The following is a 25,616-nucleotide window of genomic DNA, read 5'->3' on the forward strand; positions in this document are numbered from 1 at the left end:
TATTTATTTAGGTACCGACTATTAGCCTGTCTATTAGTACGCGACAGGTCGAGATGGCAATGATGGACGGATGGGGACCACCCGCTGCGGGAAAGCGCGGACGATGTGCGCTGCGTCCCGACCGCCTCAATGCCTCATCCCCCAACTACCATCTCGGCCTGACGCGTACCTGCTATACGTAGAGATAAGAGATAACAATAGTAGGTGGTAGGCACAGAAAACGATTCAATGAAGATAATCATTCGTGTCGAGGGCCCTGGGATACAAGTAATGCGGGGCGTCCTTGCTCGACGACACGATCATGGACGTAGTGACGTACTACTGTCTATTAGGTATATCGACGGGCACGACAGCTTCCACAAGCTTACAGCGGGCCAGTGACAGGCGCTTACTGGCCGATAACAATCCACTGATTGTACAGACAAGCACATTTCATCCTCTGTTACCATGACAACGCATCACTTGTGTGTGACATTCAAACGTTTGTTTTACTCTAAGATTATAGAAAGTTTTGCTTTGAGAAATACAAGAATATCTTTCATTTGATTGGATTGACAGAGGGGATAAGGTGAGTTTAAGCTCTACAGGTCATCTACAGGTACATTCTTTTCGCTTAGTAGGAACATTAAAATCATTTGGTAACATGGGAGTGCGGGAACGGGCCGAGAGGGACGCTTGTTCATTTATCTAGCTCCTTAGATATGTACCTAGCCAAACCTAGCTCTGAATCACAAGCTTCTGTACATGGAGTTAGAAAATATTCAGTTCAATAGTGAACCTGCAGAATCATTCTGCAAGGAGGATTGGCATTTGGAATGAGGTTTATCCCAACGTTTAAGATATTCAGCCACTTTAGAGATGATGCGGAAGCTACTGAGCACCTTGTGTGCGTTATCGCCACACACGTCGGTCCCCTGTAGCATCGTATCCTTCAATGCTCCCGTGATTATCCTGTTAGTAATAAGTAGGTATCTCTGTCGGAAGCGTACAAGGTGGAACCGACAATTCTGCCCGACGGCGACCAGACGTACTGAATCGTGTTTCACTGTGTACCTAAGTACCTACCTATATATTATGTCCTGCAAAAGACAACCTATCTATAGGAGTTATGTAAACAGTAGGTCCCTAGGAACGTATAAAGTATAATGTTCTCGCTACCTGACCTTAGTGATCGATTCCCACGTAGATGGTTTAGCTACACTGGTACACTCCCTACTTCCTCTCATAGTCTCTCTAGACGATAATTCGACGCGGCCGGGGACAGGTGGCTTCTGTTGCGTATCTCGGGTAGCAGGAGGGCGTGCGCACACGTCGCGCGGTGAAACAAGCCGGCCGCGGCCGTTTGCACACTGCACTCATTGAATATACAAAAGCAATAGGCGAGCGTATTGCGAGTCGCAGCCCGCACCATTATAGCTACATCTGTACAACAGCTTCGATGGCAGTCCTCCGAGGCATGGGGGAGCAATGTCGCGGACTTTCCAACTCCGGGCTAGTACCTACCTACTTACTAGGAATTTCTTGACAGAAAACCCCAATAGACCCTATCACTTTTTCAACTGACCCGGGAATCGAACCCGGACATCGGACATGTTATCCACTAGTAGACCGTCGAGGCAGTTAGTCGCACAGCGACACACATTTCAACATCTTTCCTCACAGATCTTTCCTGGAATCCTCCGCTAGTCTGATAGTCAGTAGGTAAACGCCAGAAACCATCTGTTCTGTAGGTACAGTTTGTTTGTTTTTGTTTGAAAAATGTCTTTACTATCAAATATTAAATATATACACAGTTTATGTCCCGGTAACACAGGAAAAACACAAAATAATAAATCTAACACAGTTTGGCAGGCTATACACGCCCCTTTCAAACTTACCAATATCATAGTTAACACTCCATTCACATCATAAATACATCACAATGGGTTAAAAACTAAATATGCAAACCTTAGTACACGGTTAACACTTCTACAGTACTTCTGTAGGTACAGTGAACAGCACACGATGGCGAGCGGCGCCCGCAAGCGACCGGCGCCGCCGAGCGGAGCGAGCGCGCCGCGCGTCGCGCCCGTGCCGCGCCGCGCGCCGCCGCGCCCCAGCCTGCCGCGCGCCGGCCGCGACGCCGAGCTGGACAGGGACAGCGAGCTGCTGCGCGCCGCCAGGAACTACTATCCTGAAGGTATTCCGCCGAGCGCTTCAGCGGTCCGATGCGATGCCGCGAACGGACTGATAAGAGGCATGGAGTTACAATGTAATGAAGTATCCCTTCCGAACGAGCCGGCTCCTATGGGCCGGCAGCGTCACTTGCTGCGAACTAGCTATTCACGAAGAAGTCGCTTGTGTTGAAGGCGAGGGCGAGGGCGGCTGCAGCGAGTTCCCGCCGCTGATGCAGGCCAGCTCGTGGACGCGCGGCGTGCCCTACAGGGACAGCTACGACCACGCCAAGCCGGTCGACTCCACAGGTACTTCCTGCACTATCTTAGAGATGATAATGGATTCCCAGATGTGTTGGGTCCATGTGGAGAAGCTATATTTTTTATTTAATTTTGGAAAACGAACAGCTATAAGTACCTACATTTTACGTAATTTTAATTATAAAGGTCTAGATAATTCAGATAAGCTAGTAAAGTTTTCTTCACAATAAAGTACATTTACAAACATTTGCTGTTTAATAATAATACCTACTATGCATCACCAAAAACCTTTTAGTATCTTATTTCACACTTAGCAATAACACTAGAGCTGCCTGCTGCAGGTAATTGCTACAGTCGCTCGGCCAAGAGCGTGCGTGCGCTGCGCACGCCGGGCGCGCGCCGCGCACCGCGCGCGCTGTTCGGGCCGCTCGGGCCGCGCGGCGAGCTGCAGTTCCCGCCGCTGCAGCCGTACGCCGAGCGCGAGCGGGCGCGGCTGGCGGCGCTGCGGCGGGAGAACGAGAAGAACAAGTTGCCGAAAGGTCATTGTTAGCAAGTTAGGTCGTTCTGTAACAAGCACCGGCACAGCCGAGCTGCGTACCGCCGGCATCGTACTTGCGCCTCGTCTCATGTGGCTGCGGTCTTCGTATTCAAATGATATGTACGTTCTGTAGCAAGCACCGGCACAGCCGAGCTGCGTACCGCCGGCATCGTACTTGCGCCTCGTCTCATGTGGCTGCGGTCTTCGTATTCAAATCGATATCGGTGCGCACGAACGCACTGCTTGACGTAATTTGTCGCCGGTTTTAGCACCAACGTATACAATTTATGAGATTTTATGTCTAATACGCACCGAGAAACCCAGAATTACTGGCCATGACTTTTCCAGCTTAACACGTTTCCATGTTATTGTATGGTCACTTACCAATCCGTCCTTACATTAACATAATATTATTTAGTTACCTTCTCTGTAATCTGTCATGTAAGTAACGGCAGGCAAAAAATGAAACTGCAAAAATGCAATTTGTTAGGTTTGGTGCTGCTGGGCGACTTGGTGTCGGGCGCGCACGCGCGGCGCCGGGCGGCCGAGGCGGACGCGAGGAACAGAAGAATAGAGAAGAAGCGCAAAGAGAAGGCCGAAGCGGAACTGGCTGCGCAGGAAGAGTTAAAAAGGTATAATTATAATATTTGACATTTAGAAAGTACACAATTATTTAAGTACTTATTTTTTGGGCCATTTTTGAGTGGCTATCGGGAACCTGGGTAGGTAGGTACCTACTCGTACTAAATTGATATCGATGTTTAAGTCAGTTTCGGTATCATTTTGCTTACAAGTAGGTAGTTTTAAATTAATTTAGCAAGATCTGTCAGAGAAGTCTGTCTGCTTGTGATGAGACTTGTCACTCGGCAGGCGGCTGGCGCGGCGCGAGCTGGAGGCGCCGCGCGAGCCCGACGACCAGAAGGCCGAGCTGCTGCGGCTCACGGAGCAGGAGCACTACCGCTACATACACCCCAAGGATCTGGAAAGAATTCACTACTATTTGACAACGGTGAGATTTCCCTGTCCTGCGCAATAGTGAGCCATCCATATACCTATACAGGACCTACTATTTACTAATACCTATTATTATCAACCGAGAGCTCCCTCGCTCCAGTTTACTAGACCTTCCGCATACAGCTCGACTAAACGTTCTGACACTTGAGGTGTAGTGATAATAGATATCCGGTATCGCTGACCTAACGTGCTATCCGTTACACTGAGCAACAGTAAAGGCCCTCCGGAGTCTACATCCCATCCAATGATCAACTCGGATCAGCGTTGCTTATATGAGCAACGCTGATAGCCATCACAATCGATTCCAAAGTATCTAAAGTACTCACCCTCATCGTAATCAGCAGTACACACCTTTGTCACAGCCTAAAGAGCCAGTCGATAGACGGAGACGTCCAGACTGTAATCCTGGGGTGACAGAGGTGAAACGGGGTAGATTTTAGTATTTTTCTTGGAGGTGGATCAGTCGCCGAACCGAAAGATCAAAACCAGAATGGTTCCGCTAGTATCAGGGTCGACGCTGTCGCAAATAGGGCGGCTTATTAACGTTTAGTGTGTTGGAAAGTGTATGTAGGTATACTTTAGTATCTATGGCCAACAGTAATGTAATATTGTCTCCGACTGTACTTGTTGTCTATCTGGCAACTGGTAATCGTCCTCCGACAATGTCCGCTCGTTACTAATACAATTTATTATTTATAATTTTATATGAATGCAATGTGAGACTTATTAAGGGCAGTGTTTCGCTTAAACAACCCGTGCAACATCTCAGCTCAGGTTCCACCGCGCTCGGCTCATCAAGCTAACGTAGCGTTGTTGATATTCACCAGTCTCTGAGCGGCTCGCACATCCCGGAGTTCCCCCTGGCGCTGTACCGGCGCGCCGCGGCGCGCGTGGAGCGGCAGACGGCGGGCGTGCGGCGGCGCCTGGCGAGCCTCGCCTACCACGCCTGCGTGCGCCGGAGCGAGGCCGACATAAGGGACTTCTTCCTTATGGCCATGAGAAGGTTGTTTAACGAGATAGTCCTCGACACTCCAGCGCTGTATTCTTATATCTTTACAAGAATCGTTCGACTACGCTACAACTGTTGGAGGGCGCGGTCCAGTTTTAGTCTAGAAGATTCCACCATCGATCTCTATCACTCGCGCTCGACTTTTTATGCCAACTACTTATCTTTTCGTCTCGGTTTACAGATCCGGCCCTCCATGTTGTGGCCGCCCGAAGCTTACTACATCCATTTGGGTATCTCGCCGACGCTCATTTCCGCTGTGTGCTCAATGAAATTCAAAACTTTCTGTCTCTTCCGACCCGCCCGGCTCCGTATGGCTCGTGACATATACACGCACAAGCCTAACTTTTCCTTCCTGTGTATGTAGGTGTCTGCTCGCCTACATTCTGGAGGACCCGGAGGAGACGCGGCGCCTGCGCATCGCGTTCCTGCCGCCGCTGTGGCCGGCGCTGTGCGTGCGCGCGCCCGTGCCGTGGCACGCCGCCGCCGTGCGCGCGCGCCACGCGCTCGCCTACCGCCACTACCAGGGCAACCCCATCCTGCTGGAGCTGCGGCGACTGTGGCAGGAGAGGTAATCACTCAAAGACCCTCAGCCGGTCGCACTCCGACGCCTGAATATTTTATTTATTTGCTTCTGTTCATCAGTTTAGGATTTTACTACCGAAACTCTTCGTCCAAAATAAAATGTACTCGATCTCGGATCCAGGACTCAAACTTTTTGTAGGTACACCAAACGCCAAGACTTATTCAGCGATTAAGCTTTCATTAGTCATTTAAATGAATGAATATAGGAAAAACAAAATTCATGTGTCGGAACACAGATATAGACCATATATCTATCCAAGGTCAGCAGATTGACAAGGTAAACGAGTACCAATTTACTTGGGTCAAGTAGTGACCCTAGATAAGCAAAGCCAAATGAGAGAGATGGAACGCCGAATCCAACTCGGGTGGGCTGCCTTCAGCAAACTATCCGACGTCCTATAAAGAATAAGAAGATCCCCATCTATCTCAAGCGGCATACGTTCGAGCAATGTGTGCCAGTCATGACCTACGGTTCGGAAACGTGGACACTGACAAAACAAATAACATCCAAACTGCAAGTGGCACAGCGAGCAATGGAGCGGCCCATGCTGGGTATATCGCTCATTGACCGTGTGCCAAACGCCACAATCCGGAAAAGAACGAGAATAACTGATATTGTTTTGAAAGTGTCCAGGTTGAAATGGAGATGGGCAGGGCATGTCTGTAGGACTACAGACGAGCGATGGACTCGTTTGCTGCTGGAATGGAGGCCACGTACCGGAAGGAGGAACGTTGGAAGACAGCACTCCCGTTGGTCAGACGACATCACCAAGTTGGCGGGTACAACTTGGAGGAGGCTCGCACAACACCGAGAGGAATGGCGTGCACGTGAGGAGGCCTATGTCCAACAATGGATTAACAAAGGCTAAGAAAGAAGAAGAAGAAGAAGTCATTTAAAATGATTAAAGTGTGCACATTGCACATACTCGATCGTTTCAGATACCAAAACATGTACATCTGCGACATGAACAAGATGCAGGAAGCCGAGCCCTTCCCGCACTACCCGAGCGACTTCACCGAGCGGCTCGGCGAGCTGTGCGCGGCGACGCGCGCCGAGCTGCTCGACAACTGGCTCGTGGACGCGGCCGACACCATGGTCAAGATGAGGAAACACTGGGCCTGCTACGTCGCCAGGAAAAAAAAAGAGTCCACCTTTCAGGTTGAGAAATTTTTTAGGTGAGTCTTTGCCGAGGCTCGTCTTTATTTTTCGTCTTGACTGATAGTAATCGGATATGGTAAAGTTTTAGAAGGGCCCTGTCCCGAATGATTTTCACTTAAGTGTCAAGGGACACTCGATAGCCGGTCGGAACGGCGATAAGGAGATATCGGCTGATAGCGCGTCGTGTGTCCCGCAGCTGCGTGCACGCGCTCATGTCGCGCCAGCTGCGCGACCTGGTCGAGAGGAGCGTACGTCACTTTGCGGAGTACTTCTCCTACTATTCGGTAAGCGAAGGTTTTATTCCGTAATTTTCAAAACGGCAAGACACAACAGCGACCATTCGAGACGAGTAAATCTGTCGGTTTCCGCTTTTCCCAGGAAGGTAACGACTTCGGCGAGGAGTACAGAGACTACCTGTTCATCAAGCGGCCGCTGCTGCGCATCAAGGTGGTGGGGCAGCGCGGCTCCACCGGCCTCAGCTTCGAGCCGGCGCTGGACAGCATGCGCGTGCTGATCGTCAAGTGGCTGCACACCATCATCGGCGTCAACCAGCACTTGCCCAGCGTCGACGCCATCATGTATCCAGGTCTGTGAGGCTTTTAATTTAAAATGAAGGAGTTGGAGATGGAGGTTTCTTAACTCGGCCCGTTTTTGTTTTATATATGTACATCGATTTTTACGAGGTTTCTGGACCAATATGCAATTAATTTTTTAATCAACAGCCATACATATACCAACCACACATAGCCAAGCCATACATAGCCAACAATAAATTAAGCCATAAAAAAATATTTTTCGTTTCTACACGTATATGTATGTATGAAGTCGGACGAGCATAATAAAAGAAACTAAAAATCTAAGCGGTTTAAGCTCGGTTAGTCAGTTTTTTAATCCTTCAGTATTAGATCAATATAATTCTCAAACCTAATAAATAACCAAAGCAATAGCATCATCTTTATTTTACTTTTATTTAAGTAAAACGTTTAAGATATCTTCCATCATTAGAATTGAGTGTGCTCCCACTTAATTTCTGTGTGTTAAATAAGTAGGTATAATTTTGAATATTTTGCATTTTCTGATTATTTAAATAGTTAAGTATTTAAAATGATTTCATGTAAAGATAGTTCGAATCGATTCGACAGGTGTGCAGCGCCCTAAGCCGTACTTGTCGGCGGTGTTCCCGGACGAGCAGGACATGGTGGGCGTCGTCGAGCGCTGCGTCGAGCACTTCCGCGCCAACCGGCCCGGCCCCGCCAGCTTCCTCGCCGTGTACCGCCCCTACCACTACGTGCTGGACGGCGGCGCGCACCGCGACCTGCTCGCCTTCTTCGCTTCCGAACCTCCACCGTACTTAAAGGTGTTTGAATCAGATTGGTTTTCTGCGCCATGCTTCGTCGTGTGGATCGTGGATTGATTTGATGATTTCGTCGTCCAGGACTTCTCGGCTCGCATCCGCGCGTACATGGAGCTGCGCGACGAGATCGCGTTCCTGCGGCGCGACATTCCGCTCAACATGCTGATGCTGGACTGCGCGCCGCTCAACGACGTGCTGTGGGGCGAGGTGGACGCGCTGCGGCTGCACATCGTGGACCACTTCGTCGCCGTCAACAGGAAGTGGAACAGAGCGTGAGTGTGCCTCCACAGTCCGCGTCCGAGCGCCGGGGCCGGACATCACGCGAGCTGCGCTAAACAAACTTACAACGATCCACGATCTAGCGAGCAGTATTCTTTACGGGACAGTATAAATGCAATTTCTGACAAAGGCCGGATCCTCGCGCGTCACATTGGCTGTAACACTTACAGTTGAGCGCATATTACCTGCTTCATCGAACAGTTCCTATTCGATGTAGTCAATTAATTATTATAATTAATAATTATTACACACGTAGCGGAAGTTGGAGAATGGAGAATTGGAGGGATTGAAATGCTCCGAGAGGTTATTATTTGTTCGACAAGATTCCAAAGTTCCTTTTTGTTGCGAGTGGCTACTTTGAATCCCGAAGGAGTGAAGGATTCTTAGTTAGAATCCTGAGTATGGTAAGGAATAATCAATTTAATAATTAAAAACAGAGACATCAGCTGATGGCTGGTACAGTCTTTTTACACGCCCATGAACAATTTGTAGCATCAGAAGAACAGCCAATGCGTTGTCAGCTTTTCAGAAATTTCTTGAACCGCCCCTTGAATGAGCCAACGACCCTCCCCCTTGAATAAGTTAACACCTCTCCCCGTTGAACAAGCCAATGTTGAAAATAATTATTATGACCTGTGGCGCAGGATACACCGCAGGTCAAAATACCTGCTCACGCAATAAGCACGTGCTCCTCACCGCAGCTGAGGTGAGGAGCACGTGCTCTTGCTCATGGAGCACGCGCACCTCTCCTGTGAGTATATCAGCTGGCCTGTGGTGCAGGATCTGTGACGTGTACGAGGAGATGGCGGCGCGCACGTCGGAGAGCCCCGAATCCACGGCGCAGCTGGTGGAGCTGCTGGGCTACATCCAGGACTGCCGCGACTGCGCCATGTTCGACTTGCGCGAGAAGGCGCGCACCGCGGCCGAGCACGTGCTCTTCCTAATGGAGCACGCGCACCTCTCCTGTGAGTCAACCCTCACATTGGTTTGAGTCTTTACGAGGCACGGCAGTACATTTCAAATAACTGCATCAAAATAATATTTTAGTAGCATTCTAATAAAGATTATTCAATCAGTCACATATATTGTTTACTTTCTATGACAATAAAAACAATATTTTAGAACATCGCTTGCGAATACGCTAGTGCATTCAATTTAATTTTTTAGACATTTACAACAATTTGAAGGTTGTTCCGCTTCCTTCCTCTCACAGTCGAAGACGTCAACTTGAACACGCGCGTGTTCCTCTGGCCGCTCGACATGGAGGAGACAATAGACCTCACGATCAAAACTCTCAACACCAAGAAGTCGATGGCGGAAGACAAGCTGAAAAGCAGAAAGGCCATCTACGAGGAGAAGCTGAAGAAGCACGAGAAGGAGTTGGAGCAGTTCCGGCGCTTCGACCCGCCGCTGCTGAACCTGGACCTGCTTCGGGAGGTCGTCGCCAAAGTTGACGAAATCTTTCATAATTTGACGGCAAGTATTCTTTTCGCTCTTAGGATCAGTCGCTCGAATATTTTATTTTTACGTGCATTTTGTAGAAAAAACAAAAGAGTATGATCGTTGACCATTCCATGTGAGATACGTTCCATGACTCCATGGAACTGCATTGTACAGGACGACAAGCGCGAAGCCGACGAGATCAACAACGAAGAGCAGCTACTGGAGCAGGAGGTGTCGCTGTACTTCGGCATGAGCGCCATGCTGGCCAGCGTCGAGCCCTTCCACAAGCTGTGGCACACCGCCTTCCAGTTCTACGACGGCTACGAGAGATGGTAGCTATGCTTATCGTTGCCCAACAATCTGCCGGCAGAGGGGATATTCATCTTTTATTTCATCACCTTTGAGTATTTATTTTTCTTGCTAAGCAAGTGGAATGGTTTATATTTAGTCAAAAAAAATAATAATTAGTCAAGTCAAAGTCATTGATTTTTATGTTCAACTCACACTTGACCAAAAAATTGACTATGCCAAAATAATTGTTTTCACAAAAAAAGTCCTAATGGTTCTGGGGACAGTTTTCCTGTTTTTTTTTTATTATTTTCCGCGATAAGCCTTGACTGACCTTTCGCTATCGAGAGTAACAAACAGTATCAAGACATCTAATTGCAATACTATAAGTTATTCTCTGGGATTGCTGAAACGGGAGGGAACGATACATTTGACGATTCGGAGATCCCTGTCAGGTACCACGGGCCGTTCCTGGGGCTGGAGGCGGAGCAGATCGCCGAGGACGTGGAGGCGTGGTGGAAGCTGCTGTACAAGCTGGGCAAGCAGCTGCTGGAGTACCCCGGCGCCAAGCGCATCGCGGACATGGTGCGCAACAAGCTGGAGAAGTTCAAGCTGCTGCTGCCCGTGCTCACCGCCATCTGCAACAAGGTGACGTAGCTTCCACAAGCTGCAAACAAGAAATGAAGCGAAGCCGTTTAGCGGCTGTTCAGGATGCGATTACACGCACCTCGGCCGGGCAGTCCTTTCCTTCAATAGGGAGCGATACAGTGTACAAAAGAAAGAAATACTGCCTGTTTCATTTTCCCGCTCTTTCTGTTTCATTCTGTTGATTTTTGTATCAGGTGTCCCGCTGTCACCGCTTACACATTTGTTCTTCCGTCCATCCCTCCACTTTCCTGCGAGAGAAAAAGAGCACCGGTCTGATTTTCTCCTGGAAGACCTTTTTTTTTTCAAACTTTATACACGCTTTGATAGACCGTGCTAACATCGACGCGACGATCCGAACTCACAGACGCGAGGTTTTAGTTTGGCGCTAACCTTAATTGTTACGGTGAGCTAAAATCTTAAATTACCAAAACCTGTGGGTGCAGGGCATGCGCGACCGCCACTGGGCCAAGATCAGCGAGCTGGTGGGCGCGGAGGTGGTGCACGGGCCGGAGTCCACGCTGGCCGACATGGTGGAGCAGGGCGTGCACGTGTTCGCGGCGCAGCTGGAGGAGATCGAGCAGTACGCGTCCAAGGAGTACGCGCTCGAGAAGGCGCTCAACAAGATGAAGGAGGAATGGATCGGGGTCAAGTTCGAGGTCGTGCCCTACAGGTCGGTCTACTGGGTCTAGTAATTAATACCCGGCAAAATGCACTTGCCCGGTTTTTTCTGGTTTGCCCCCCATTATGTTTAGTCGTTTAAATATAATTGCTTGTTACGGACCGGTGTCCGTAGACGGGCTCGAGGCTGGTTAGTTAGGTCGCGTTGTCGCCTGACGCAGGGACACCGGCGTGGGCATCCTGGCGGGGCTGGACGACATCCAGCAGCAGCTGGACGACCACATCCTCAAGGCGCAGACGATGCGCGGCTCGCCCTACGTCAAGGCGTTCGAGGACGACATGGTCGCCTGGGAGGAGAAGCTCATCAGCATGCAGGACATCCTCGACCAGTGGCTGCAGGTGACGCCGCTCTCTTCATATTCAACACATTCATTCACATTTTACACATTATTATATTATTAGAATTTTTGGCAATATTTCAAATAATAGTGGGAAATTATCATTATTAACTATAAATTTAGGCTTGGCTTATATTATAATATGTATAGTCGATTTTCCTAAATAACAGACCCAGTTAATTGCCCTTTGAAACAAAACATTTGTCGACAAATAGTGATACTACCGTGTTGCGGTGATGAGTACACAGTACACAGTGTAAGGAATGACGCGTGTGTCGGTCGGCAGTGCCAAGCCACGTGGATGTACCTGGAGCCGATCTTCTCTTCGGAGGACATCATGCGGCAGATGCCCACCGAGGCGCGCAGCTTCCGCGACGTGGACAAGGAGTGGCGCGCCGTCATGCTCGCCACGCACAAGCAGCCCCTGGTGCTGCTGGCCACCGACTTCCCCGGTACTGATTATATACTTATATACTACCGAATGATAGCCACCCGATACCGTTATAGATACTTGCCTGGTAAAGAGTCGAAGAACATGTTAAGTGGAATTACTTGTTTGTACCTGGAAATGTTTTCAGGGTTGCTGAAGAAGTTGCGATTCAATAACGCGTTATTGGATGATATTCAACGAGGCTTAAACGATTATTTGGAGAAGAAGAGGCTATTCTTCCCCAGGTTTGTCAGATTTACTCAAAATACATAGTATTATTGCCATGGTATCATTTAAAAAATAAGGGAAGGTTAAAAAAACTGCATATAATTTTAACAGATTCTTTTTCCTATCAAACGACGAATTGCTGGAGATTTTATCGGAGACAAAAGACCCGATGCGTGTGCAACCTCACCTCAAGAAGTGCTTCGAGGGAATCTACACGCTGGAGTTCAACGCGGCCAAGGAGATCGTCGGCATGGCCTCGGCGGAAGGGGAGGTGGTGGCGCTGTCCTCGTCCATACAGCCCGCCGACGCCAAGGTACAGCGACCATCCAACACATGCTCCTCCTCCATCCACCCTCGTCCCGCCGTCTTCTTCCGGTCGTCGTTCCATCGCACTGGAAGCCTTCTGCGCGGCCTCCAGGACACCATAGCATCAATTCACATGTAGACATGTTATAATAATCAATTACACATTATTAACCAAGCGATTTAAATATTCTAACTAGCTACTTTAGGTGTTAAACAGTTACAGAAGTTTTCAAGGCTGTAAGTAGGTATATTAAATTTTTTGACTTTTCTAATGTTGGACGGGTGCAGGGCATGGTGGAGCGTTGGCTGCAGCAGCTGGAGCAGCAGATGGTGACCAGCTTGCGCGACGTGGCGTCCGAGTCCATCAACGCGTACGCGGTGAGCGCGCGCGAGGAGTGGGTGCTGAGCTGGCCGGGCCAGATCGTGCAGGCCGGCTCCTGCGTGCAGTACACCACGGAGGTGAGATCCGTTGCGAGCCGCGGCAGATCTTCCTACTCGCTGCTGTTGGACCTGACAATTCTTCCGAAAAATACAAATATCATAAAAGAAATTTTAGTATTGTAACAATTTACTTGGTTTGTGTTACATAAGAATCCACACGCTTAAGCTGCTAGTCCACCATGGCTTTATGGTAATAAATTCTTTTACGGTGAATGTAGGTACAGTTCGAAGGTTAAGTAACGTATGAAAAATTGGTGTCATTTGTTTATTTACTAGGCACTAGAAGCGATCCAGAACAGGAGTCTTCCGGAGCTGATCGCGAAGAGTACGCGTCAGATCAACGGCTTGGTGTACCTGGTGCAAGGAGAGCTGGAGCCCGGCAACCGCATCACGGTGGAAGCGCTCATTGTCATCGACGTGCACGGTGAGGCTGCTGACATATTTATGAATTTGGGATTCATAGCGGTTACTGATGTTAAACTTTAAAAAATATTGTGAATTTTTTCACTTGTGCTGTTCATAAAACTAGCTTTCAAATAGTATGTATAACTTACATCCTGATAACCACTCAGGCCGCTCGATCCTGGAAGAAATGGAGAATAAGAAAGTCCACGAGATCTCAGATTTCAACTGGATATCGCAGCTGCGCTACTACTGGCGCGGCGACCGCATCGTGTGCTCCATGATCAGCACGGACGTGGACTACGGCTTCGAGTACCTCGGCAACACGGGCCGCCTGGTCGCCACGCCGCTCACCGACAGATGTTACAGGTATACCTTCCACTGGATCTCGCAACTGCGCTACTACTGGCGCGGCGACCGCATCGTGTGCTCCATGATCAGCACGGACGTGGACTACGGCTTCGAGTACCTCGGCAACACGGGCCGCCTGGTCGCCACGCCGCTCACCGACAGATGTTACAGGTATACCTTCCACTGGATCTCGCAGCTGCGCTACTACTGGCGCGGCGACCGCGTCGTGTGCTCCATGATCAGCACGGACGTGGACTACGGCTTCGAGTACCTCGGCAACACGGGCCGCCTGGTCGCCACGCCGCTCACCGACAGATGTTACAGGTATACCTTCCACTGGATCTCGCAGCTGCGCTACTACTGGCGCGGCGACCGCGTCGTGTGCGCCATGATCAGCACGGACGTGGACTACGGCTTCGAGTACCTCGGCAACACGGGCCGCCTGGTCGCCACGCCGCTCACCGACAGATGTTACAGGTATACCTTCCACTGGATCTCGCAGCTGCGCTACTACTGGCGCGGCGACCGCGTCGTGTGCTCCATGATCAGCACGGACGTGGACTACGGCTTCGAGTACCTCGGCAACACGGGCCGCCTGGTCGCCACGCCGCTCACCGACAGATGTTACAGGTATACCTTCCACTGGATCTCGCAGCTGCGCTACTACTGGCGCGGCGACCGCGTCGTGTGCTCCATGATCAGCACGGACGTGGACTACGGCTTCGAGTACCTCGGCAACACGGGCCGCCTGGTCGCCACGCCGCTCACCGACAGATGTTACAGGTATACCTTCCACTGGATCTCGCAGCTGCGCTACTACTGGCGCGGCGACCGCGTCGTGTGCTCCATGATCAGCACGGACGTGGACTACGGCTTCGAGTACCTCGGCAACACGGGCCGCCTGGTCGCCACGCCGCTCACCGACAGATGTTACAGGTATACCTTCCACTGGATCTCGCAGCTGCGCTACTACTGGCGCGGCGACCGCGTCGTGTGCTCCATGATCAGCACGGACGTGGACTACGGCTTCGAGTACCTCGGCAACACGGGCCGCCTGGTCGCCACGCCGCTCACCGACAGATGTTACAGGTATACCTTCCACTGGATCTCGCAGCTGCGCTACTACTGGCGCGGCGACCGCGTCGTGTGCGCCATGATCAGCACGGACGTGGACTACGGCTTCGAGTACCTCGGCAACACGGGCCGCCTGGTCGCCACGCCGCTCACCGACAGATGTTACAGGTATACCTTCCACTGGATCTCGCAGCTGCGCTACTACTGGCGCGGCGACCGCGTCGTGTGCTCCATGATCAGCACGGACGTGGACTACGGCTTCGAGTACCTCGGCAACACGGGCCGCCTGGTCGCCACGCCGCTCACCGACAGATGTTACAGGTATACCTTCCACTGGATCTCGCAGCTGCGCTACTACTGGCGCGGCGACCGCGTCGTGTGCGCCATGATCAGCACGGACGTGGACTACGGCTTCGAGTACCTCGGCAACACGGGCCGCCTGGTCGCCACGCCGCTCACCGACAGATGTTACAGGTATACCTTCCACTGGATCTCGCAGCTGCGCTACTACTGGCGCGGCGACCGCGTCGTGTGCTCCATGATCAGCACGGACGTGGACTACGGCTTCGAGTACCTCGGCAACACGGGCCGCCTGGTCGCCACGCCGCTCACCGACAGATGTTACAGGTATACCTTCCACTGGATCTCGCAGCTGCGCTACTACTGGCGCGGCGACCGCGTCGTGTGCTCCATGATCAGCACGGACGTGGACTACGGCTTCGAGTACCTCGGCAACACGGGCCGCCTGGTCGCCACGCCGCTCACCGACAGATGTTACAGGTATACCTTCCACTGGATCTCGCAGCTGCGCTACTACTGGCGCGGCGACCGCGTCGTGTGCTCCATGATCAGCACGGACGTGGACTACGGCTTCGAGTACCTCGGCAACACGGGCCGCCTGGTCGCCACGCCGCTCACCGACAGATGTTACAGGTATACCTTCCACTGGATCTCGCAGCTGCGCTACTACTGGCGCGGCGACCGCGTCGTGTGCTCCATGATCAGCACGGACGTGGACTACGGCTTCGAGTACCTCGGCAACACGGGCCGCCTGGTCGCCACGCCGCTCACCGACAGATGTTACAGGTATACCTTCCACTGGATCTCGCAGCTGCGCTACTACTGGCGCGGCGACCGCGTCGTGTGCTCCATGATCAGCACGGACGTGGACTACGGCTTCGAGTACCTCGGCAACACGGGCCGCCTGGTCGCCACGCCGCTCACCGACAGATGTTACAGGTATACCTTCCACTGGATCTCGCAGCTGCGCTACTACTGGCGCGGCGACCGCGTCGTGTGCTCCATGATCAGCACGGACGTGGACTACGGCTTCGAGTACCTCGGCAACACGGGCCGCCTGGTCGCCACGCCGCTCACCGACAGATGTTACAGGTATACCTTCCACTGGGAACTGTAGCCATCTCGTTACAAACTTTGTATAGCTTGGTGTTTTGTGACTGTTACAGGACATTAATGAGTGCGCTGAAGCTGAACCTGGGCGGCGCGCCCGAGGGCCCGGCCGGCACGGGCAAGACGGAGACCACGAAGGACCTGGCCAAGGCCGTCGCCAAGAAGTGCGTCGTCTTCAACTGTTCCGACGGCCTGGACTACAAGGCGCTCGGAAAGTTCTTCAAGGTGTTATTTTTAAATTGAAAGTACTTCATAATATTGAATCTGAATTTAACTTAAAAAAAAAACTTGGCTCACGAATGATTGACGTTTTTATGGCGTTTGTTGTATGGATAGAAGCCAAAAATATAAACATTGTTGCTTATTGTTTTGATGCAAGGTCGTCTCGCAGTTATATCTGTGGTGGCAACTGGCAGGGGCTGGCGCAGTCGGGCGCGTGGGCGTGCTTCGACGAGTTCAACCGCATCGAGCTGGAGGTGCTGTCGGTGGTGGCGCAGCAGATCCTGTCCATCCAGCTCGCCATCCTGCGCCAGGAGAAGCGCTTCGTCTTCGAGGGCACGGAGATCAGCCTCAACCCCACCTGCTCCGTCTTCATCACTATGAACCCTGGGTGACAAAGAGTTACCTCCATTTGGATTATTAGGATACGTTTTGGGTGTTACAAAATTATAGCCTGTGGAAAACTATTTTGAATGAATGAGAGCGTCACCCGTTTTTGCTCTTCGATTCTTCGTATTACTTATTACTTTTATTCTTAACTAGCCGATGCCCGCGACTTCGCCCGCGTGGATTTAGGTTTTTTGAAATCCCGTGGGAACTCTTTGATTTTCCGGGATAAAAAGTAGCCTATGTGCTAATCCAGGATATTATCTATCTCCATTCCAAATTTCAGCCAAATCCGTCCAGTAGTTTTTGCGTGAAGGAGTAACAAACATACACACACACACACACACATACACACACACACATACAAACTTTCGCCTTTATAATATTAGTGTGATTATAATCTCTGGTCTGATCCTCGTAGTTTTTTGAGGAACAAAATCAAAGCCTTACCTACGTTTAAGCGGTTTACCGTTCCGACAGTAACTGTGCTGGTCAAAGACTTTTCCTTTAGCTCTAAAGTTCAAAAGTGTTTAACAAAGCAGAGGTTTCCTTCGTAAGTCACATTGCTGGATACTAATGAAATTCCAACTACCCAGCTACGCGGGGCGCACGGAGCTGCCGGACAACCTGAAGGTGCTGTTCCGCACCGTGGCCATGATGGTGCCGGACTACGCCATGATCGGCGAGATCACGCTCTACTCCAACGGCTTCGTCACCGCGGGCCCGTGAGTTGCACCTGCTGCGGCTGCCGGCGGAGGCCGATGCGACGTTCCACGCTGACGTTGTGTTTCAGACTGGCCCGCAAAATAGTGCAAGCCTACAAGCTGTGCTCGGAGCAGCTGTCGTCGCAGAACCACTACGACTACGGCATGCGCGCCGTCAAGTCCGTGCTGCTGGCGGCGGGCGCGCTCAAGAAGAGCTACCCCGAGCGCGACGAGGCGCAGCTCGTGCTGCGCGCCATCATCGACGTCAACATGCCCAAGTTCCTGTCGCAGGTACGGAGCTGCTCGCGGTACATCTGCAGGTTCACTGGGGGAAGGAGGTGCTAACTGGTCGCATCATCGGCAGGACGTGCCGCTGTTCACGGGGATCTACTCGGACCTGTTCCCCGGCGTGCAGGTGCCGCAGCCCGACCGCGCCGAGCTGCTGCAGTGCGTCCAAAAGGAGCTGGAGAAGCGCAACCTGCAGAACACCGACTGGTACCTCGAGAAGATCATTCAGGTACCCTGTTTATTGGGTCGCAAAACCTTTCTGTTTGAGAAAAATGAAAATTCTTAAAAAGACGACTTAATATTTTTGGTATAAGTTCATAAAAACGATTCACAATCGCCACCACACAATCGGTTGAGTACAGACGGCAGCTCGGCATTACTCTGTAGCATCAGAATATTTGGGACATGATGTTAGTGTTAGTAGTATAGACCACTAAGTATCGGTATTGGGTACTTAGCTACGATATCCTAGTTCCTAAGTCCCCACAGCTCAGATCGGCAAAACGCTGCAGCATAAGGTCGAGGAGTTTGGAGCTAGAGTTCATTTACAAAATCTATATTCGGTAGATACTTAGTACGAATTCAAAAGTTCGAGAAGGAGAGAAGGAGAATATGATCACTTCTAGATATACGAAATGATGCTCGTCCGACACGGGTTCATGATCGTGGGCCCGCCCATGGGCGGCAAGACGCAGGCCTACCAGAGCCTGGCGGACGCGCTGCGCGCGCTGCAGCTGCTGAGGCCGCCGCCGCGCCACAAGGAGTTCGGCGCCGTCTACCGCATCCTCAACCCCAAGGCCATCACCATGGGGCAGCTGTACGGATGCTTCGATCCCGCGTCGCATGAATGGTGCGTGCCTTCCGACTTGTGATTCCTTATTTTAAGCGTGGGTATCTTGTACTTATCATATTTTTTATATTTAGAAAATAAAAATGATCCTAAGAGTCAATTTGAACAAATCATCACCTCGGATGATTCACCCGAAGAGACGCGTGTGCGGCAGGTCGGACGGAGTACTGGCCGTGGCGTTCCGCGAGTACGCGACGGCGGCGACGCGCGACCGCAAGTGGATCGTGTTCGACGGGCCCGTGGACGCCGTGTGGATCGAGAACATGAACACCGTGCTGGACGACAACAAGAAGCTGTGCCTCATGAGCGGCGAGATCATACAGGTCACGAGCCTCCTGCCATCATACAGGTCACGAGCCTCCTGCCGTCATACAGGTCACGAGCCTCCTGCCGTCATACAGGTCACGAGCCTCCTGCCGTCATACAGGTCACGAGCCTCCTGCCGTCATACAGGTCACGAGCCTCCTGCCGTCATACAGGTCACGAGCCTCCTGCCGTCATACAGGTCACGAGCCTCCTGCCGTCATACAGGTCACGAGCCTCCTGCCGTCATACAGGTCACGAGCCTCCTGCCGTCATACAGGTCACGAGCCTCCTGCCGTCATACAGGTCACGAGCCTCCTGCCGTCATACAGGTCACGAGCCTCCTGCCGTCATACAGGTCACGAGCCTCCTGCCGTCATACAGGTCACGAGCCTCCTGCCGTCATACAGGTCACGAGCCTCCATTTTCCATTGAAAAATATTCAGTATATTTTAAATGCAATACAACGACCAAAGAAGCAAAATTCATCCGACTGTTTGAATTTACTGACTTTGTAATTTTGTAGATGACGAACAAAATGAACCTTATCTTCGAGCCGGCCGATCTAGAATTCGCTTCCCCGGCGACCGTGTCGCGCTGCGGCATGATCTACATGGAGCCGGAGCAATTAGGTGATTACTCTTTGACCATTATATTATTGTGCTTTAATATACCTACTGCCAATAGTTCTTACATTTTATCCTTAAATCCAAATTTTTTGCGGCGGTATAGTTTATGCAAAGTTTGAAATGGAAAAGGTTAATACAAGTGAGACTATGAATTTTCCAATCACCAAAAGATGAGGATAAAGTTTCAGACAAAGAAATAGCTAGGATCGTGTGTCCGTGCGTAGGTTGGCGCGCCTTCCTGGCGTCGTACAACACTCAGCTCAGCAAGAAGCTGATCCCCGAGCAGTTCGAGCTGGTGCAGGAGCTGCTGGGCTGGCTCGCGGCGCCCATCTTCGAGCACCTGGGCAAGTGTCGCCACTTCGTGCGCGTCGGGGAGATACATCAGTTTCATGTGAGTTCCGATCCGAGTTTTGTGTCTTCCGATGTAGAAACACACACTTTATTACAATATGATGTCGCTACCTACTTAGTTGTTAGTTGTTACTTGTTTGTAGTAGTTTGTGATGCGATGTGCTACTTAGTTATAATTTTGAACTCAACAACTGATATTCAGCAAATAAATTTCATTTCATTTCGCGTCTTTATCGTCACGTCGCGGATGGTTTCAAAAGTTTGAATTTTTTAGCAGTATTTTGATCTTGTAACAGTTGGACGGTTATATGTCTGCAGTCGTTCACGCGTCTGTTCACGTGCCTGCTGGAGGGGGAGGCGCAGGTCAGCACGCTGTGGCTGCAGTGCACGTTTGTGTTCGCGCTGCTTTGGGGCCTGTGCGCCACCATTGACGGTAATATTTAATGCTTCGTTCAAAAAATAAGTACTATCCTGTAAAATATGCCTCCAATTTCATTTTTGAATTTAATAAAGTTCCTTTACTGATACCTTTCTTCTTTTTTTTGAATTCTTTAAAAAAGTATACAATATTTAGCAGAGAATTTTCATCTTTAGTGTTTATATTTCTTTCAGGTGACAGTCGCAAAGGCTTCGACACGTTCTACCGCAAACTTCTCGACGGAAGCAACGCCAACCATCCCAAGCCCAAGTCGTTCAAACTGACCAAGAACCAACTGTTCCCAGACAAGGACACCGTGTTCGACTACGTGTACGACAAGAGGAATAACGGCTCGTGGATAGCTTGGGTCGAGTTGGAGAAGGAAGTTCCTTTGCCTTCTAATGCTAAGGTTTTATATTATTCTTACTGGCACAACTTCAGCGGTCGTCGTGGCCTCGGCCGACAGACGTGCATCGCTGAGCCTGCGTCTCTCGTGAGGATGCGGCCACGTAGCACGATCGTGTCCCTCTGTCGCGGGAGGGAGGGCACCCGGCGACTTGAATTCATTCATGGAATAGCGCTCTCGGGGACCACGACGTCCATGTCCTGTGCTACTCCAGCACCGCGACTGACGACTGACGAGTGCAGCTAACTTAGCTACATCGGTAGTGGTTGGCATTTATTCAGGTTTTTTTTTCTAAACTCACTGAACAAGCCACGAAATACATAGATTCATGTACCTAAGTATTTCACATAATTTTGTGAGGTGTTTTAGCACGCTATATTTGTAGGTAAACGAGTTAATCATCCTGACAAACGAGAACGCGTGCCTGCGCTACTTCGTCAGCAAGATGGTGAAGTCCAAGATCCCCATTCTGCTGGTGGGCCCCACGGGCACGGGCAAGTCGTCGCTCGTGCTCGACTTCCTGCTCTCCCTGCCCAAGGAGAAGTACATCACTAACACCATCAATTTTTCCGCCAGGACTACTGCGAACCAGGTGACAACTTTAGGTTTTAATAAAATACTTAAGTACTTTATTTTTTCAGGATAAGTGAATAGTAATAATTATTTTATTTGGAATTTTAGACGCAAGACATAATCATGTCAAAAGTCGATAGGAGGAGGAAAGGAGTATTCGGACCTTCGATGGGGAAAAAAGTGAGTATCCAATTGATCCAGTTCATGTAGGCACTTGTACATACATAATGGTAACGGGCACACGCTGTCACAGTGCGTCCTGTTCGTGGACGACCTGAGCATGCCGCAGAAGGAGCAGTGGGGCGCGCAGCCGCCGCTGGAGCTGCTGCGGCAGTGGCTCGACCACGGCCACTGGTACGACCTCAGGGAGATGGTGCGCCAGGAAGTCGTCGACGTGGTGAGATGGGACAAAATGAATAACTTACTAATTGATAATGTTTCAATAGCATTTTTAACGTTTGTGGAAAACTTAGTTGGTACAGAAGTATATATTTCTGGTCGAGAGAAACTCTGATGCAAGCTATGACTCATTCTCACAAGCTATTGGTGTCGGCGATGCTGCCGCCGGGCGGCGGCTCCAACGTGATCTCGTCGCGGCTGACGCGCCACACGCTGCTCGTCACGCTGGACTCCTTCGAGGACAACACGCTCAACAAGATCTTCGTCAGCATCATGGACTGGCACTTCGCTAAGGGCTTCGCGGACACGCTCGCCAGACAGAGCAAGGTTCATATTTTATACTGACTTCATCGAATATTTAAAAAAAATTAGTAAACTTAAGGAATAACTACTGCTGAATCAACTTAAACTTTAAACTTCGTTAGCATGATTCAGGCTCAATAGTGAGTCATTAAAGATATTTGTGGTGCCATCTAGTGAGATCGTTGCGAGTAGTCCGTCTTTGGTTCGTATTGTGTCAAGCTGTGATGACTGCCACAGACTTTATCTGGTCTATTATACCAACTCAAACGGCAAGTTGTGTGCTGACCCGTGGTTCCCACTTCGCAGGCGGTGGTGGCGGCCACGATGGAGGTGTACAAGGCGGTGACGCTGCAGTTCCTGCCCACGCCCAGCAAGTGCCACTACCTGTTCAACCTGCGCGACTTCGCGCGCGTCGTGCGCGGCGTGCTGCTGGTGCCCGCCTCGCACATGAAGGAGCTCAGCAAGCTGGTGCTGCTGTGGATCCACGAGACCTACCGCGTCTTCTACGACCGGCTCGTCGACGACGCCGACCGGTGAGCGCTGTGCTCCTTCTCTCTTCGATGTTTCCTCACAACTGAAATATCAAATTTAAAAACCCTTTCCTGGGCAGGTTGAAGCTGTTCGACGTGATCAACAAGGCGGTGTACGCCAACTACCGCGTGCACATGGACCAGGTACCCGTTTATGTTTTAGTATTTAAGTTATTGCTTGTTCGCAGTTTCTTGTGGTGTACAATAAAGCATTTTATTGATTTGATTGGAGGTGCTGACGGAGCTGGGCTACGTGCCGGAGGGAGAGAAGCTCGCCAGCCGCCACGCCGCCAACATCTTCTTCGGCAACTACATGGAGCCGGATGCCGACCCCAAGATTTACGATCAGGTAATCTTCTACATGTCTGTCGTAGAACCGACAGCGCAGTGTAGCGTGACCTAGGATGACCTTCAGCTTTCTTGACTGATGAACGGCAGAAAATATGCAAGCAGTGGATATAGGTATATGTAGGCTGATGGATTGGATTGGAATTTTCTAACGTCTATCAAATAATATAGAATAGACGTTTACGTAATACATGTCATAATTTATTCGTAAACTAGATTCCTCCAATGTATTGTGTTGCTGTGATCAATGCACAAACATTGATGTCTGAATTGATTCTCGGAGGACAACCTCCGAGGACAAGACTGCGCTTCTTCTTTTTGGGACAGTAGGTATTATCTACGCCGAATTGTAAAGACACTGTATAGAGAGTAACCTGTATCTGAATATTAAAAAAAAACCAGACAAATACAGAATATTTGTAAGTAAGTGGTTTCGTACAAATAAGGAGTACTTGTCGGCAGGTGCTGGATCTCGACGACATGGCGGTGAAGATGGAGTACTACCTGGAGGAGTACAACGTGGTGTCCTCGTCGCCCATGGCGCTCGTCATGTTCCGCTACGCCCTCGACCACATCTCTCGCTGCACCCGTGTTCTGCTACAAGATAACGGTTCGTCCTTAGTGTTTGTCGAAACGCTGCAAATATGCAATACAAAAAATTAACTTTTTGTTAATTCGGCCAGTTTTCAACAGCTCGACTAGTGGAAAAATACGTATTGAAATATTTTTTTGGCAGGTAACCTATTACTGGTCGGCGTCGGCGGCAGCGGGCGGAGCAGCGCAGTCAGGCTCGCTGCCAGCATCCTGGAGATGAATGTTGTACAGGTGTAGCTTCAGATGTATATGCGAATCTAGTATTTAATATAACCATCATGTACTTGCGACCTGTCAATTTATCTTGTCAATTTTTGTCTTTTAACAGATCATTCAATTATTGATCTGTTGAAAGACAAAAACTGATCAATTGCCAAAAGAATGAATCTGCCTGTCAACAGATCGAGATATCCCGCGTGTACGGCCAGAACGAGTGGCGCGACGACATCAGGAAGTTGCTGATGAAAGCTGGCATCATCGGGAAACCATTGGTCTTCCTTTTCGCTGACAATCAGGTACTTAATGGGATTTACCTACAAAAACCATAAGTATATCTTATACAAAGGATTATCCACTTGCGGCCAAAATGAATGCTCAATCTATCTTTAACTTGTAATCCGACACGATCAGAGACAAGCACAGAACCCTTGGTTTTATTTGCTGCGTAAGGACGTAACACTGCAATTTTCCTGAGCCTGCGCTGTCCGGCACTCACGGTCCGCAGCCACCACACGACGAAGAAGTGAAGCTTACTCTGGTTACAGATCATGTACGAGGGCATGGTGGAAGATATCAACATGTTGCTGAACACGGGCGACATTCCCAATCTGTACGGAATGGACGAGAAGGTGGAGATCCTCGACAAGATGCAAGCTGCCGTCAGGGAGGCTGTGAGTGTCGCACATTCTTACTACTTTGAAAACTTGATTTCACACAAATTTTATCTCGAACAATAAAAAAGTTTTGAAATTTCTGGGGCATGTAAATATACATATAAACCGATAACGTTGCTCGGTGGAGCACACCGTACATCTCAATCAGAAAGGAGTTTTTTTTATTACAAGATAGGTTTGACGACAATCATGCTCACTGAACAGCAATGATGAGGTCATGCAATGCAGAAACGTGGTCGTGCCCCAACTGTGTGGACGGACTTAATCCGTTCCGCAACAAACCGCACCGTTCCGTCACGTCTGTCTCCGCGTGCACACAATGCTGCCAACAGAAGTCGACGGAGCGACAGTGGCTCACAAGCACAAGGATACCAACGCTCATGGTGTCCCGTTGTTCTGCAGTTTCTTTGCGATATATACAACTCTAAAAGCCTTGTATAATAAATGGTGCTTGTTGCAGGGCAGGAAGATGGAGACGACGCCGTTGGCGATGTTCGGGTTCTACGTGGAGCGCGTGAAGGCGAACCTGCGCATCGTGCTGGCCATGTCGCCCATCGGAGACTCGTTCCGCAACCGCCTGCGCATGTTCCCCTCGCTCATCAACTGCTGCACCATCGACTGGTGAGTCGTCACCGTCACCTACAAGTTAGACAGTTTATGTATAGTACGTCACTCAATAAACTAATTCGTATTTACTTGATTGAGCTGGCATTGTTATTTGTTACTTATTCTTTCCAGAAATTGGAACCTACTTATTAAAATTTATTTAAAATTTAAATAGGTAGATAAAAAATTTAAATTTATTGTTTTGTTAAACAATCCAGTTTGAAGGACTCCAAATCGAATTATACTATCAGATTGTGGTCCGAATGTTTTTGTTTTTATTTTGTAATCTTACCAAATCTTGTAAAAATGCTATGCCGTTTAACTTGGACGGTCCTCGAGACAAGTAACTGCGCAGTGCGGGAACATCGACGGCGACGGTCGACGTATACCCCCCCCCCCCCCCCCCCTCCCGCGCCGCGCCTGAGGTCT

General features: G+C 50.1%; 1 protein-coding gene across 3 annotated transcripts in view; it reads left to right on the plus strand.

Moving 5' to 3' along the window:
- Positions 1 to 4,835: 4,835 nt before the first annotated feature.
- LOC123871536 (dynein axonemal heavy chain 3) overlaps positions 4,836 to 25,616 on the plus strand; it is a 38,137-nt gene continuing 17,356 nt past the window's right edge. For all 3 annotated transcript variants that reach the window (XR_006797279.1, XM_045915387.1, XM_045915388.1), the window contains exons 1-42: positions 4,836 to 4,969; positions 5,340 to 5,543; positions 6,497 to 6,733; positions 6,913 to 7,000; positions 7,095 to 7,302; positions 7,859 to 8,073; positions 8,152 to 8,342; positions 9,130 to 9,314; positions 9,563 to 9,825; positions 9,967 to 10,124; positions 10,536 to 10,728; positions 11,172 to 11,398; positions 11,568 to 11,745; positions 12,031 to 12,196; positions 12,323 to 12,419; positions 12,514 to 12,715; positions 12,997 to 13,167; positions 13,426 to 13,573; positions 13,722 to 13,920; positions 16,443 to 16,611; positions 16,803 to 16,996; positions 17,589 to 17,717; positions 17,786 to 17,987; positions 18,061 to 18,213; positions 18,611 to 18,834; positions 18,989 to 19,157; positions 19,664 to 19,769; positions 19,991 to 20,157; positions 20,436 to 20,550; positions 20,730 to 20,944; positions 21,327 to 21,533; positions 21,623 to 21,694; positions 21,768 to 21,911; positions 22,055 to 22,240; positions 22,523 to 22,749; positions 22,827 to 22,890; positions 22,979 to 23,095; positions 23,557 to 23,704; positions 23,831 to 23,919; positions 24,090 to 24,203; positions 24,453 to 24,578; positions 25,042 to 25,202. Coding sequence is in view for 2 of the 3 variants with exons in the window: in XM_045915387.1 (XP_045771343.1) it covers positions 4,956 to 4,969; positions 5,340 to 5,543; positions 6,497 to 6,733; positions 6,913 to 7,000; positions 7,095 to 7,302; positions 7,859 to 8,073; positions 8,152 to 8,342; positions 9,130 to 9,314; positions 9,563 to 9,825; positions 9,967 to 10,124; positions 10,536 to 10,728; positions 11,172 to 11,398; positions 11,568 to 11,745; positions 12,031 to 12,196; positions 12,323 to 12,419; positions 12,514 to 12,715; positions 12,997 to 13,167; positions 13,426 to 13,573; positions 13,722 to 13,920; positions 16,443 to 16,611; positions 16,803 to 16,996; positions 17,589 to 17,717; positions 17,786 to 17,987; positions 18,061 to 18,213; positions 18,611 to 18,834; positions 18,989 to 19,157; positions 19,664 to 19,769; positions 19,991 to 20,157; positions 20,436 to 20,550; positions 20,730 to 20,944; positions 21,327 to 21,533; positions 21,623 to 21,694; positions 21,768 to 21,911; positions 22,055 to 22,240; positions 22,523 to 22,749; positions 22,827 to 22,890; positions 22,979 to 23,095; positions 23,557 to 23,704; positions 23,831 to 23,919; positions 24,090 to 24,203; positions 24,453 to 24,578; positions 25,042 to 25,202 (6,842 nt within the window). In the remaining variant the exon portion in view is untranslated. The remainder of the gene's footprint in view (positions 4,970 to 5,339; positions 5,544 to 6,496; positions 6,734 to 6,912; positions 7,001 to 7,094; positions 7,303 to 7,858; positions 8,074 to 8,151; positions 8,343 to 9,129; positions 9,315 to 9,562; positions 9,826 to 9,966; positions 10,125 to 10,535; positions 10,729 to 11,171; positions 11,399 to 11,567; positions 11,746 to 12,030; positions 12,197 to 12,322; positions 12,420 to 12,513; positions 12,716 to 12,996; positions 13,168 to 13,425; positions 13,574 to 13,721; positions 13,921 to 16,442; positions 16,612 to 16,802; positions 16,997 to 17,588; positions 17,718 to 17,785; positions 17,988 to 18,060; positions 18,214 to 18,610; positions 18,835 to 18,988; positions 19,158 to 19,663; positions 19,770 to 19,990; positions 20,158 to 20,435; positions 20,551 to 20,729; positions 20,945 to 21,326; positions 21,534 to 21,622; positions 21,695 to 21,767; positions 21,912 to 22,054; positions 22,241 to 22,522; positions 22,750 to 22,826; positions 22,891 to 22,978; positions 23,096 to 23,556; positions 23,705 to 23,830; positions 23,920 to 24,089; positions 24,204 to 24,452; positions 24,579 to 25,041; positions 25,203 to 25,616) is intronic.

Source organism: Maniola jurtina, chromosome 14 (assembly GCF_905333055.1).
Source record: "Maniola jurtina chromosome 14, ilManJurt1.1, whole genome shotgun sequence".
NCBI lineage: Eukaryota > Metazoa > Arthropoda > Insecta > Lepidoptera > Nymphalidae > Maniola > Maniola jurtina.